Source organism: Phyllobates terribilis, unplaced genomic scaffold (genome assembly GCF_046119375.1).
Source record: "Phyllobates terribilis strain yellow unplaced genomic scaffold, ASM4611937v1 Scaffold_1__5_contigs__length_1240528914, whole genome shotgun sequence".
NCBI classification, from domain to species: Eukaryota; Metazoa; Chordata; class Amphibia; order Anura; family Dendrobatidae; genus Phyllobates; species Phyllobates terribilis.
In genome coordinates, this window is record NW_027362761.1 from 247,936,268 (window position 1) to 247,951,932 (window position 15,665).

The 15,665-nt window shown below is 46.7% G+C and overlaps 1 protein-coding gene across 1 annotated transcript in view; it reads right to left on the reverse strand.

The window, feature by feature from the left end:
- Window positions 1-15,665, reverse strand: part of LOC141166600 (immunoglobulin superfamily member 1-like) — a 171,036-nt gene that overhangs the window by 73,098 nt on the left and 82,273 nt on the right. The window contains exon 4 of the mRNA XM_073653450.1: window positions 4,362-4,634. Coding sequence (XP_073509551.1) covers window positions 4,362-4,634 — 273 coding nt within the window. The remainder of the gene's footprint in view (window positions 1-4,361; window positions 4,635-15,665) is intronic.

The following is a 15,665-nucleotide window of genomic DNA, read 5'->3' on the forward strand; positions in this document are numbered from 1 at the left end:
CCGGAAGAGGAGTCCTTCCGCCAGCTAAAGATGGCCCTCACAGGGGATGAGATCCTGGCCTACCCTGATTATGGCCAGCCTTTCTTTCTCCACACAGATGCCAGTAATGTGGGACTGGGAGCCGTACTGTCCCAAAACCAACAGGGCAGAGAACGGGTGATTGCATACGCCAGTCGGAAGCTGAGGCCCACCGAGAGGAACCCGGAGAATTACAGCTCCTTCAAGCTAGAATTCTTGGCGGTGGTGTGGGCCGTGACGGAACGCTTCAAGCATTACCTGGCCTCCGCAAAGTTCACCGTGTACACGGACAACAACCCGTTGACACACCTGGACAATGCAAGACTGGGTGCCCTAGAACAGCGGTGGATGGCCCGTCTCTCCAACTATGACTTCGTGATCAAGTACCGGGCAGGCAAAACCAACGCCAACGCGGACGCCGTATCAAGGATGCCTCACTTACCTGAAGGTGACGAAGACCCAGAAGAGCTGGAGGAGGTAGAACTCCCCGCGTTTCACCGGTATGGAGCCGCTCAGCACTCTCACCGTGTGAAGGAGGAGGATCTAACAACTGTGATGATGAATCCCCTACCTCACCACAGCTGGGCCGAAACCCAAGATAGTGACCCTGCTGTCCGCCTGGTGAAAGATCTGCTGACCCGGGAAGACGCCCGCCTAGATCCAGATGCCCCAGAGGAAGCCAAGCAGCTATGGAAGGAGAAGAGCAAGCTGTTCCTCTACGAAGGCAAGTTGTGCAGAAGGATTGTCAACCACCGGACGCACGAGCTGACCTGGCAAGTCGTGGTCCCAAGGCGAGATGCAGCTATGGTCCTGGGAGCTTACCATGACAGAGCGGGACACTTCGGTTGGAAGAAACTGGAGTTCCTACTAAGAGGAAGGTTCTTTTGGGTCGGCATGAGAGGAGCTGTGGAAAAATGGTGCAGAGACTGTGGCCCTTGTCACCTAAGGAGGAAGGACCGTACCAGCCAGGAGACACCCTTGAGGCCCATCGTCACCACGCAGCCTCTTGAGCTGGTAGCTCTGGACCACGTCAAATTGGCTCCAAGCCGGTCCGGATACATCTATGCCCTGACAATCGTGGACCACTATTCCCGTTTTCTAGTGGTGGTCCCGGTAAAGGACTTGACAGCCCAAACAGCGGCCAGAGCCTTCCAGCAATACTTCTGCCGTCCACACGGGTATCCGGAACAGGTCCTGACAGACCAGGGTCCAGCGTTTGAAGCTGAAATCTTCCAGGAGTTCTGCAACCTCTATGGCTGTAAGAAGATTCGTACAACGCCTTACCACCCCCAAACCAACGGGATGTGTGAGAAGATGAACAATATAGTCATTGATCTCCTGAAGACGTTGCCCCTGGAGGAACGCAGCCTGTGGCCAGAAAAACTGCCGGACCTGGTAGACATGTACAACAATATCCCGGTGAACGCTACAAACTGCACCCCGGCTTACCTGATGCGAGCCAGACCGGGTAAGCTGCCCGTAGACCTGGAGATGGGAGTCCTAATACCTGAGGACACCTCCCCGGATGCGGACTGGGATACGGAAAGGCAACTGCAGTACAAGAAGGTACAGGAGAGTGTGGAGAAGAGCCTGGCCCAGGTGAGAGAGAGGCAAGAAAAACTCTTCAATCAACACGCCCCTGCTGGTCCCCTAGAACCTGGTGAGCAAGTCCTAAAGCGAAAAAGAAGGCTACATAAGTTGGACGACCAGTGGGAAAGGGAACCCTACACCGTACTGCAGTCTGATCACGACAACCCGAAGGTGTGCGTGATCACCAAGGACGGAGGAGAAACCACTAGTGTCGTCTCCAGAGACCACCTCAAAAGGTGCCCCGAGCAACTCCGTAGTGCAGAAGAGGATCAGAGTGACCTTGAACCCGCAGAGGACAAGGAAAAAATGATCAGCACCGTTCTCGGAGAGTTCCCTCAGTCCTGGACTCGCATAAATGATGCCATAGTGGTACCTGTCCTGCATTTCCTGCAACCGGCACAGCAACAACCAACACCAGAGCCGGAAGGTGAAGAGGAGCAAGCGGTTCCAGAGGCAGAAGAGCCTGTACCAGCAGCCCAGGAGAGTCAACCCTCTGCTGACAGTGAGCCTGCCATGCCTGCGGTAAGCCAAAGGACCCGCAGACAGCTGCCTGCCCTACCTGTACACCCAGCTGGTAGCTGTGCCCCTAACGCTAGTGGGGAAAGCCAAGTCGGTCCACCACCAGACAGTGGGTTAAGGAGGTTAACCAGGAGCACAAAGGGGCAGATACCCGCTCGCTGGAGAATATAGTGTGCAATAAGATTGTAAATAACCCTGTTGCCAAATGTTAAATTGTTTGCCAAGTTACCTGCATGTTTATTGATAGTGTGTTTCAGTCTCTTGCAGCAACCGTAAGGACTCACAGGTTATGGACTTTTATAACCGGGACCTTGTATGGACTGCGTTCGGAGCCTAACCAAGGAATGAACTAAGACTGTAAAGGACTTGGGGTAGGACAGACCCCCACCTGGTTAAGGCTCCCGTTGTTTTGGTGATATGGACACTCGGTCACAGGCCACACTGTGACCTTAAGAACTCAATTTGTGCGTCGTCTGTCTATTAATGTTTTATTGTTATGTATATTATCTTTGTTTACTGTTTAGTCCCGGAGTACTAAATTTCACTAGGGGGGAATGTGTCACCCTACCTGGATGCCACAAGTGTAATAAAGCTGTGTCTGAGAGCAAGGGGGAGGTTCTCTGGTCAGGGGAACATTAGCATGCAATGCCTCCTGTCTCAGGCCAGTAGGGGGAGCAGGCTGCCCCTATAAAAGCTGGTACTGGGGACAGGGTTAGAGAGAACTGGATTGCCTGTCTCAGCTTTGAGACGTGTCCCAGAGTGGAGCAGGGACAGAAAGTTGCATTGTAACCTAAGAGGAAGTGTGGCAGTAGGAGAGAGCCACAAGCCAGAGACAAGAGGCGAAGAGAGCCTGTCTTGGCAGAGAAAGACTTAGCTTTACCAGACTTTGGTGTCTGAGGCTGGAAGGATTCCACATCCCCCAGCAGAGAACCAGTCCGCAAGGGACTGTACATTCCTTGGCCTAAGAAGCCTGGAGGCCCTGCCACAACCGAAGGGACCAGTGAAGCCGTACAAGGCTGGGAGCAGAAAGGAACCCACGTCGCAGGCCATACAGGCGAGAACACACGGAAAGCTCGGAAACGTGGGCTGTTACCCTATCAGGAGGAGATAGCCAGAAGGAGCGCAGAAAGCACGGTAGGCCTACACCCTCACCCTGACCAGGGCCAATTTCCCCGTTGCTCTCAGACATCCAGGTCCCCTCCTAGCCGGGACTGTTTATGGGTCAGTTTACCTGTTTCAGTAAAGACCCTGGACTACAACCTGTTGTCTGTGTGCTCCTTGCTCCTCCAGCACTATCATCACTGGGACTCTCACTACCATCACTCCCACCATCCACTATACTGCCCTGGGGCCGCACTCTTCCCGTGGGGAGTCACACTACCATAGCTGCACACCTCATCAGCCCCAGCAGCGGCGGTTCCTAATAACCGCAATCCACGGGTGGCGTAGTCGGACATAATCAATAACACATAACGGACTACCACTGGCCTGACCACCCTGAGCCACGGAACCGGGTTGCCACTACTACTCCCATCGTTCCCCTAATTGCCCGGATCCGAGTGCCCCACGGCCCAGGGGGCGAGTCAATATGTCTGAAATCCCCTGCAAAATGGGGTGCGGACGTACGAATCGATGGGGCCATAGACTGCAATGGTAACCGCAGAGTGAACATGCGCTCTGCCATGCACTTTTTTCGGGAGTGTACTCCTACAGGAGTTGGATACTCAGACATAGTCTACTACGTCTGAGCGTCCGCCTCTTGTGGCGTACACTCCTGAAAAAAATGCATGGCAGAGCGCACATTCACTCTGCAGTCACCATTGCAGTCTATGGTCCCGTCAACGTATATACGTCCGGACTCAATTTTTCAGGGGATTTGGGATGTATGCCCCAATGTGAAAGCACCCTTATGCATTTTTTTTTCTAAAAAGCAATGCAGTCTACAATATATCCAACAAAATAATTTTATGTCTCATTTAAAAACAAACTAACTTGAAATAGATAAAAAAACTGAGAAAATGAATTTCTAATAATTAGGTTGGGTTCAGATTGCAAGGTCCATATATGGACGCTATTGTCTGGACTGACCAAGAGTCTTCTGACCTGAACTTACGCATAAATGAAGCTAAGGTCAGCAGACAGGTGGTCAGTCTGGACATACATGTAGTATAAGGTAAATACATCAGTAGAATGCAATGGTTTTATCATAAGGAAAATATGTGAACGTCACTTACCAAGCACTTTAATACTTATGGAGTTGCTTTCTGGTACTCTGCTGGTGGCCTCTCTGTAGTAAGTGCAGAAATAATTTCCTGCATCCTTTATAGAAAGGGGAAAATTTACCAGTATATTTGAGGTAGAATTGTTAGTTATCAACTCTGAATCCTTGTACCAGTTGTACCCGGTGATTCTTGTCTGCATGTCAGCAAAGCATCTCAGTGATAAAGACTCTCCTGCAAAGTACACTGGCTGCTCCGGTTCCACAATGAGAGTAGGTCTAGGCACCTCTGCAAATGAACAGTGAGTTAGTATCTTGTTGCCATATCACTTAGTCTTTCTACGTGTTTTCATACAAATTCATAGAAGAACCTTTTTTCAGATGTTCTGACCCTGCTATGGATGTAAATCTTCTTTATAAGTTTAGCCAACTTTGTTGGGATCTGACAGTAAGATCGAATGCAGATCTGATGGAAGTTGGCTGATTAATTCAGCACATATCCAATAATATCCATGGCCACCATAGGTTATGTACAGTATTCCTCTGTATAAACAAGAAGCATGTCACCTAAGCTAGCAATACACTTCATTATTAATTCCTAAGCGGAGAGGAAGACAAGACGATGTTAGATATCCCAGATACCAGGTTATCTCATGGATGGTCAAGTGGTTAGACTTGTTGACATTCATTCTTCTGAAATCTGCCAACAGAGGAAGTCTCCATGCTTATTTGGCTTTTGAGGGCCTTGCAATAGCGGGAGGGCAGGCAATGAGAGGGCATTTTTCTAATTCATTAGATCAATAAGCAGCTGTAGCCATCATTCACACCTGTATATTTTGACTCTATTCTGTCCATATAAGCAGTGTGAGTATTAATATTCTTTATTTTAAACTGACAGAGGGTTTTGTCGGTTGTAAGTTTTCCAAAACAGGTGAATTTTTAGATGGTCTTTGAAGGTTTCGATTGGGGGCGTGAGTCTCCACAGGAAAGAGATGGGCAGAGGGGAGAGGAAGAGGGATAATGAGTTAATTATCCACTTGAGGACTACTCAGCGTTTGCACACACCAAAATTAAGTTCATTTTTCAGCACAGTTGTTACAAGTACACCTCTAGGCTTACCTAGAGGCTACATAGGTTCCATGAATTCTCGGAATCCTGGGGGAACCGTTACTCAGGGTGACCATTGATTGTAGCTTTCCCAGTCAAAAGATGCATCAGCTTTCTGGCACAGACTCACTGACAGACTCTTAAGAAACAGTTCAACATCAGTATTTAAAGGGAAACTGTCATGTCCTGTGTACTATGTAAACTGCCCCCATTGTGTTGTTTGTGTTGCAATGTGCATCACTAACACGCTTGTTTCATTAAAATTGGCGCTAATATCATGAGTATATAGCACATTATATACTTATATCCTACCTGCTCGTTTAGTCATAGGGGTGTGATCCTCGTACTAAGTCAGGGTTGGCGCTGCCCACGCATTTGAATTCTGCTCTCGGCTCGCAATGAAGTAAGTATGGGGCACGTGCGCAGTATGACATCGCCAGCCAGCAAAGCTTGCAGCGCTGTGACGAGTGGCTTCCTGAGCGTGCGCAGTGAGGGCTGTGTAGTTCCCAGCTTCACTGTGTGCGGCTGGAGCCGCTCATCCTAGCGCATGCGCAGTGAAGCTGGGAACTACACAGCCCTCACTGCGCACGCTCAGGAAGCCACTCGTCACAGCGCTGCAAGCTTTGCTGGCTGGCGATGTCATACTGCGCACGTGCCCCATACTTACTTCATTGCGAGCCGAGAGCAGAATTCAAATGCGTGGGCAGTGCCAGCCCTGACTGAATGCGAGGATCACACCCCTATGACTAAACGAGCAGGTAGGATATAAGTATATGAAGTGCTATATACTCATTAAGTTCAGGACCCTCATCAGCCAGGTGAGAGGTTTGCATGCTTCTAGCTTGCTCTCCAACCCAACACTGACTCTACCCAGTCTCACTGGGGCAGGCCTGACTACTCCTCCTAGATGCACCCTGTTAACCCCTTTAGTTGCTGGATGCTTAGAAACATCTGTACAGTACCTACCTGTCACACTGTTACTAAACAGCACTAGAGTTTTTTTGTTCCAGCGCTGGGTGGTGATACCGAGTGCTGTTATCACTACAGAACTATACAGCGGAATGTATAGGCAGGATAGTGCTATTGTATTATTCCCCCACTGCCTATATGGACAGCATACTGAGACAAAAAATACAGGTAGACAGTCAATAGTGACCATGGCATCTAGGTGCTTAGATAAAACGGAGGTGGGTCCTTCTGCCACCCCAAATATACCACCACACAAACCTGGGGTCTACCAAAGGCCCCTTTGTGTCCCAAGAATAAATGCCTCTTAGGCTGTGTAAAATGGTCATCATCTCCCACCTAAAATTCTATTTTTCAATTCCACCCCCCTAAAAAAGTTAATCATTCATATTTAACAAAAAATGGTGTTATTAAAAAAAGACTCTGCCAAAACCAATCCATCATACCGCAGCAAAAATAAAAAGTTATGGTTATTATAATGCAACACCATAAAGGCTATTATAAAACTATATATAGTTGATATAGTAAAAGGCTGAAAGAGTAACTAAATCTTTGAGACGTTTAAACACATCTCTTTAGACAAGCCTATCACATCACATCACTAATTTAACTGTTCTCTGTTTTCGCTTCTTAAAGGGAATCTGTCACCCCATGGGACTTATCTGACCTCTAATATGGCCATACAGGTGATAGAAATGTAAATCTATACCTACCTGTATGCCTCATATTAGAGGTCTTGTTGCTGTGAAATGTCTTTTTATTCCTACAAGTTTCTGATGTGTTCCAGTCCCGGGGACTAGAAGAAATCCCTGCCTCCTGTGTGAATTACAATGCTTCCCTCCTGCCCTGCATGTCACAGTGCCTGGATTTTGCTGCTGCAACTGCACATCACTGGGCACTGTGACATGCAGGGGAGGGAGGAAATATGGTAAATACCTCAGGAGCCAGAGATTTCTTCCAGGCCCCGGCTCCACAGCATCAGAAACTTGACTGAATAAAAAGACATTTTACAGCAACCAGACCTCTAATAATAGGCATACAGGTAGGTATAAATTTACATTTCTATCACCTGTAGTCAAAACCTCCATAGTAAACTGAAAGAAAACAAAAAACCTGACCAGCACCTTCATATAGTGTGAACAGGTGCACACTGCAATGACTGCATAACATGCAATAAGAAAGCACAACAGCACACTGTAAGGGCCAAGACATATGCAAACACTGAGAACATAAGAGCTAAACCGAATCATTGCTAAATAAAATGTACTTACAAAAAATGAAGGCTCTTAATGCATAAATTGACCAATTCATGTATGCCCATCAACCATGACAAAGTAGCCTCCGCATGATGGGTATCTATCCTCCTAAACATGCCTCTCTTGGGCTAGAAGCCTACAAGAGAGTGTTACAGTGTGCTGCTGTGCTTTCTTATTGTATGTTATGCAAGAACAAAAGAACAAAAAAAGACTTCGGAAGCACGTCCCAAGTACAGTATGTGAAAATGTAAACTCTTTATTGACACAAAAAATACTAGGGAAACACATACGGATCACTCAGAGACAATTAAAAACAGTAAAAGAGCTAAGAAACAGGGACAGCATTGCATGTATAGTCACATATAAATGGGTCATATGTAAATATAATAAGTAGTGTTGAGCCACCCCCGTAGTGTTCGGGTTCGGTTCGGTTCGTCGAACACCGGGATGTTCGAGGAACTGTTCGTCGAACTGTTCGTCGAACACCTTAGAACACCGTCGAACACCGTTAAAACCAATGGCAGGCAAACAAAAACACATAGAAACACATAGAAAACACCTGCAAAGGTGTCCAAAAGCTGACAAACTGCTCAGAAGACACTCTCTTTAAAAAAGCCGGCCGGCAAATTCAGCAGCGGCATACACCGGTACCCGACAATTTAGACAAGAAGGAATAGAGCATCACACATAGATTAGATAGATAGAAACATGTCAGTCACACATATAAGAAGCACAGTGACAGTGTTGGTTACTGCACTTGTCATTTAGTGTAAAGGATTTATTAAAAAAAATATTAGTGTTTTCATGCACCGTCTCTTTAAAAAAGCCGGCCGGCAATTCAGCATCTGTACCCGACAATTTAGAACAGAAAGAATAGAGCTTCACACATAGATTAGATAGATAGAAACATGTCAGTCACATATATAATAAGTACAGTGATAGTGTTGCTTACTGTACTTGTCATTTAGTGTAAAGGATTTATTTAAAAAAATAATAGTGTTTTCATGCACTGTCTCTTTAAAAAAGCCGGCCGGCAATTCAGCAGCGGTACCCGACAATTTAGAACAGAAAGATAGAGCATCACACATAGATTAGATAGATAGAAACATGTCAGTCACATATATATGAAGTACAGTGATAGTGTTGGTTACTGTACTTGTCATTTAGTATTAAAATAAAGGATTTATTATTAAAAAAATTGGCGTGGGGTTCCCCTTAATTTTAGGCTCTAGCGGAGGTTAAGCAGACGGCTGGGGCAGATGTTTGAAGCCTGGGAAGGGGGTAATACCCACGGAGCTTCCCAGGCTACTAATATCAGCCCCCAGCTGAATACATAGCCTTTACTAGCTATTAAAATGGGGGACCCCCCCAAAAAAATGACGTGGGGTCCCCCCTAATTTAATAGCTAGCAAAGGCTAGGCAGACAGCTGGGGGCTGATATTAATAGCCCAGGAAGGGAGCCATGAATATTGGCCCCCTCCCAGGCTAGAAACACCAGCCGTCAGCCGCCCCAGAAATGGCGCATTCATAGGATGCGCCAATTCTGGCACTTAGCCTCGCTCTTCCACGCTGCCCTGGTGTGGTGGCAGGGGGTAATAGGGTTGGGGTTGATGTCAGCTTATAATGCCAGCTGACATCAAGCCCAGGTTAGTAATGGAGAGGCGTCTATAAGACACCCCCATTACTAACCCCATAGTCAAAGTTAAAAAAAACACAAACACCCAGAATAAAGTCCTTTAATTGAAATAAAGACACAATCCTTTATTGTTCTAAATTGAACCATACTTACCATCACGCCCATTCCAGCTGAAGCCAACGATCTCCTGCAATAAAAGAAAAATAATAAAGCAACCTCATCCTTACCTTTCCATGGTTCCCACGACAGCTTCAGCTCTGCTACATCGAGATGACAGGCTGGACCGCAGCAGAACGCTGCCATCCAGCCTCTCATCCCGCAGACACTGAGAAGCGCAGGCTTGCTTGCGCTGCTCAGCGTCTCTCTGTGACGACATCCAGATGAGCCGAGTTCATGTCCAATGAACTCGGCTCACCTCATGCACGTCACTGACAGCGTGGGAAAATTCTCACGCTGAAGCGGTGAGTGCAGGAGAATTCTCCCACGCTGTCAGTGACGTGCATAAGGTGAGCTCATGTCCAATGAACTCAGCTCACCTCCTGCACGTCACTGACAGCGTGGGAGAATTCTCCTGCACTCAGCGCTTCAGCGTGAGAATTTTCCCACGCTGTCAGTGACGTGCATGAGGTGAGCCGAGTTCATTGGACATGACCTCGGCTCATCTGGATGCCGTCACAGCGAGACAGTGAGGAGCGCAAGCATGCCTGCGCTTCTCAGTGTCTGCGGGATGACAGACTGGATGGCAGCGTTCTGCTGCGGTCCAGCCTGTCATCTCGATGTAGCAGAGCTGGAGCTGTCGTGGGAACCATGGAAAGGTAAGGATGAGGTTGGTTTATTATTTTTCTTTTATTGCAGGAGATCGTTGGCTTCAGCTGGAATGGGTGTGATGGTAAGTATGGTTTAATTTAGAACAATAAAGAATTGTGTCTTTATTTCAATTAAAGGACTTTATTCTGGGTGTTGTGTTTTTTTTAAATACTTTACTAGAAATTCATGGCGGTCATGTCTAATACTGGCGTGACCCCATGAATTTTGGGCTTGGGGCCAGCTGATAATACCAAGCTGGCCCTAACCCCTTTATTACCCAGTGAGCCACCGCACCAGGGCCCTGGATGAGTTGGGTACAGCGCCAGAAGATGGCGCTTCTATGAACGCGCCATTTTCCGGGGTGGCTGCGGACTGCAATTTGTAGCGGGGGGGGGCCCAGAAAGCTTGGGCCTCCCTGCGCAGCAGATTCCAGCCCCCAGCTGCCTAGTTGTACCTGGCTGGACACAAAAATAGGGCGAAGCCCCACGTACTTTTTTTTTAATTATTTCATGAAATTCATGAAATAATTAAGAAAAAAAGGCCTTCCCTATATTGTTGTGTCCGGCCAGGTACAAATAGGCACCTGGTGGTTGGGGGCAGCCCGTTCCTGCCTGCTGTACCTGGCTGGACACAAATATAGTGCGAAGCCCCACTTCAATTTTTTTTAATTATTTCATGAAATTCATGAAATAATTAAGAAAAAAAGGGCTTCCCTATATTGTTGTGTCCGGCCAGGTACAAATAGGCAGCTGGTGGATGGGGGCAGCCCGTTCCTGCCTGCTGTACCTGGCTGGACACTAATATAGTGCGAAGCCCCACTTCAATTTTTTTAAATTATTTCAGGAAATTCATGAAATAATTAAAAAAAAATTGACGTGGGGCTTCGCACTATATTTGTGTCCAGCCAGGTACAGCAGGCAGGAACGGGCTGCCCCCAACCACCAGCTGCCTATTTGTACCTGGCCGGACACAACAATATAGGGAAGCCCTTTTTTTCTTAATTATTTCATGAAATAATTTAAAGAAAATTGACGTGGGGCTTCGCCCTGTTTTTGTGTCCAGCCAGGTACAACTAGGCAGCTGGGGGCTGGAATCCGCAGCGCAGGGAGGCCCAAGCTTTCTGGGCCACCCCCGCTGCAAATTGCAGTCCGCAGCCACCCCGGAAAATGGCGCGTTCATAGAAGCGCCATCTTCTGGCGCTGTACCCAACTCATCCAGGGCCCTGATGCGGTGGCTCACTGGGTAATAAAGGGGTTAGGGCCAGCTTGGCATTATCAGCTGGCCCTAAGCCCGAAATTCATGGGGTCACGCCAATATTAGACATGACCACCATGAATTTCTAGTAAAGTATTTAAAAAAAACACAACACCCAGAAAAAAGTCCTTTAATTGAAATAAACACACAATTCTTTATTGTTCTAAATTAAACCATACTTACCATCACGCCCATTCCAGCTGAAGCCAACGATCTCCTGAAATAAAAGAAAAATAATAAAGCAACATCATCCTTACCTTTCCATGGTTCCCATGACAGCTTCAGCTCTGCTACATCGAGATGACAGGCTGGACCGCAGCAGAACGCTGCCATCCAGCCTGTCATCCCGCAGACACTGAGAAGCGCAGGCTTGCTTGCGCTCCACAGTGTCTCTCTGTGAGGGCATCCAGATGAGCCGAGTTATTGTCCAATGAACTCGGCTCACCTCATGCACGTCACTGACAGCGTGGGAAAATTCTCCTGCACTCAGCGCTTCAGCGTGGGAGAATTCTCACACTGAAGCGCTGAGTGCCGGAGAATTCTCCCACGCTGTCAGTGACGTGCAGGAGGTGAGCTGAGTTCATTGGACATGAGCTCACCTTATGCACGTCACTGACAGCGTGGGAGAATTCTCCTGCACTCACCGCTTCAGCGTGAGAATTTTCCCACGCTGTCAGTGACGTGCATGAGGTGAGCCGAGTTCATTGGACATGAACTCGGCTCATCTGGATGTCGTCACAGAGAGACGCTGAGCAGCGCAAGCAAGCCTGCGCTTCTCAGTGTCTGCGGGATGAGAGGCTGGATGGCAGCGTTCTGCTGCGGTCCAGCCTGTCATCTCGATGTAGCAGAGCTGAAGCTGTCGTGGGAACCATGGAAAGGTAAGGATGATGTTGCTTTATTATTTTTCTTTTATTGCAGGAGATCGTTGGCTTCAGCTGGAATGGGCGTGACGGTAAGTATGGTTTAATTTAGAACAATAAAGGATTGTGTCTTTATTTCAATTAAAGGACTTTATTCTGGGTGTTTGTGTTTTTTTTAACTTTGACTATGGGGTTAGTAATGGGGGTGTCTTATAGACGCCTCTCCATTACTAACCTGGGCTTGATGTCAGCTGGCATTATAAGCTGACATCAACCCCAACCCTATTACCCCCTGCCACCGCACCAGGGCAGCGTGGAAGAGCGAGGCTAAGTGCCAGAATTGGCGCATCCTATGAATGCGCCATTTCTGGGGCGGCTGACGGCTGGTGTTTCTAGCCTGGGAGGGGGCCAATATTCATGGCTCCCTTCCTGGGCTATTAATATCAGCCCCCAGCTGTCTGCCTAGCCTTTGCTAGCTATTAAATTAGGGGGGACCCCACGTCATTTTTTTTGGGGGGTCCCCCATTTTAATAGCTAGTAAAGGCTATGTATTCAGCTGGGGGCTGATATTAGTAGCCTGGGAAGCTCCGTGGGTATTACCCCCTTCCCAGGCTTCAAACATCTGCCCCAGCCGTCTGCTTAACCTCCGCTAGAGCCTAAAATTAAGGGGAACCCCACGCCAATTTTTTTAATAATAAATCCTTTATTTTAATACTAAATGACAAGTACAGTAACCAACACTATCACTGTACTTCATATATATGTGACTGACATGTTTCTATCTATCTAATCTATGTGTGAAGCTCTATTCTGTCTGTAATAAATTGTCGGGTACCGCTGCTGAATTGCCGGCCGGCTTTTTTAAAGAGACGGTGCATGAAAACACTATTATTTTTTTTGATAAATCCTTTACGCTAAATGACAAGTACAGTAAGCAGCACTGTCACTGTACTTCATATATATGTGACTGACATGTTTCTATCTATCTAATCTATGTGTGATTCTCTATTCTTTCTATTCTAAATTGTCGGGTACCGCTGCTGAATTGCCGGCCGGCTTTTTTAAAGAGACGGTGCACGAAAACACTATTATTTTTTTTGATAAATCCTTTACGCTAAATGACAAGTACAGTAAGCAGCACTTTCACTGTACTTCGTATATATGTGGCTGACATGTTTATATCTATCTAATCTATGTGTGAAGCTCTATTCTTTCGGTTCTAAATTGTCGGGTACAGGTGTATGCCGCTGCTGAATTGCCGGCTTTTCATGTTTCACTGTTGGCACTGTTCCCATCGATTTGGGCAATCACTGTAATGCCACAACCACCATGGCTGTGGCATTACAGTGAGTGGCAGACAATCCTTGCATGATTGGTGCTCTAAATAGCGCCAGACATGCAGGACACGCTTTTGGTGCACGAACAGTTATCGAACATAACCTCGAACAGCCGAATTTTTTGCAAATCGTTCGGGTTCGTCGAACAACTCGAACACCGCCCAAAACAGCTCGAATTTGAGATTGGCGAACAGTTCTAGTCGAACACCGCTCATCTCTAATAATAAGAGCACTTACAACATAAGTCAAGAAGAGACAACTCACACATCTATTGCATATTGTGAACCCCACAATGGGAGCAGATTAGAATTATAATGCCCTATAAATATCAATAATGTATACATATTATGAGGGCACAAAACATGATTAAAACATGAAATGACAGCTCACGTGTCTATCACTAAATCACTGTGCTCAATTAGATATTACAAGTGCAGGACATATGCTCAAGGTTTGTGAATGACTATTGATGAAAGCTTCATTCATCTATGTGGAGACTTGCCCCTAAAAAGAATAACAGGGTGGTTCACCCTTCTGTCTATACTATACGAGGATCACATGAGACTGGAGTTATAAGTGACAACTAAGGAATACTTCATTCACCCATATGGGTAGATACTCGCCCATGGAGAAAGTAACAGGGTGATTCACGAAGGCAAGTGACGAAGGCAAGTGAAGCCGAAACGCGCGTAGGGCAGAGCAGGAAGCAGGGTCTTGAGTCCCCGCTGCAGTCACTGTGAGTATGCGATTCCTTTATATAACATAAGTGGATGGGTGAATCACCCTGTTACCTGTAGACCGGACACAGCGGAGAAAACACCGGGGGCCATCGGAAGGTAAGTATAATCTTTATTTTTTATTTCTCACCATTCTTTTTTTTAACTATTACTTGGTCACACTATATAAATCCATGCCGGTTGCATGGATTTATATAGTGTGACCAAGTTGTCAAGCACTTTCCAAGTGATGCTAAAATCGCTTGGAAAAGCGCTTGATAACCCGCATGCAGAAATGCATGTGAAGAACGCTTGACAAACGCTTCTACCTGGCGGGAAAAACGCATGTAAAATCCGCATGTGTTTTTCCTGACAGGGAGAAGCGGAAAAAATATGCAGCATTTCTGCATCGTGGGCACATAGCCTTAAGGTTGAATTGGAGGGGTAGGTTTAGTTTCCACAACAGTTTTTGCTGAGGTTTTGATGCTGTGCTCTTTCTCTGGCCAAAAAACGCAGCTTCTTAAAATTTCAGCAAAGTGGATGGGATTTATAGAAATCTCATGCACACTGCGCTTTTTTATGCTGCATAAACTGACCTGAGGTGCATGTTTGAAATTAAGTCTCTCTTGTGGCTAAAAGAGTTTTCTGTGAAGATTTACCAGATAGAATTACATTAGATGCAGAAAATTCGCAGGTAAAACAAGCATATGCGTTTTTATTTTGTTTCCATTGCAAGTAACCTGATTTAATTAATAGGTGCAGAAATGCTACAGAAAATCTGCAGCATCAAAAACTTATTGGGATACATATTCTTAGATGGAAGGCACTAGAGAAGTCAGTGAAATTGAGGACATTTTTTGTCATGTGGAAGACAGGAGGTAGTAAGTAGAGATGAGCGTTGTTCTACTCGAACTGTTCGCCAATCTCAAATTCGAGCTGTTTTGGGCGGTGTTCGAGCCGTTCGGCGAACATGAACAATTTGAGAAAAATTCGGCTGTTCGAGGTTATGTTCGATAACTGTTCGTGCACCAAAATCATAACTGGATTTTTTCTCAGTAATGATGAAAATTAATGTTAATACGCAGTTTGAGTGTACAGCGGGGTGGGGGGAGGGGCAGGGGATGGATCTCTGCAGGAACAATGAAGATCTCCATTTTTTTTTCTCTTTCCCGCATTTACAGTGGGGAGGTGCAATCTGTCAGCCTATCAGCAGCGCGCACACGGAGCGAAGTGCTTTTTTTCACACAAGCAAGGGCATGTGTCATTGGCAGTGTATGTCACATGTCCTTGCCCTATAAGACCAAGCCATTTTCCCCGTCGCCACCATTTTCTCACTGCTGCAGCTGCGTGTTAGACGGCACCGCTGTTGCTGTGTGCGCTA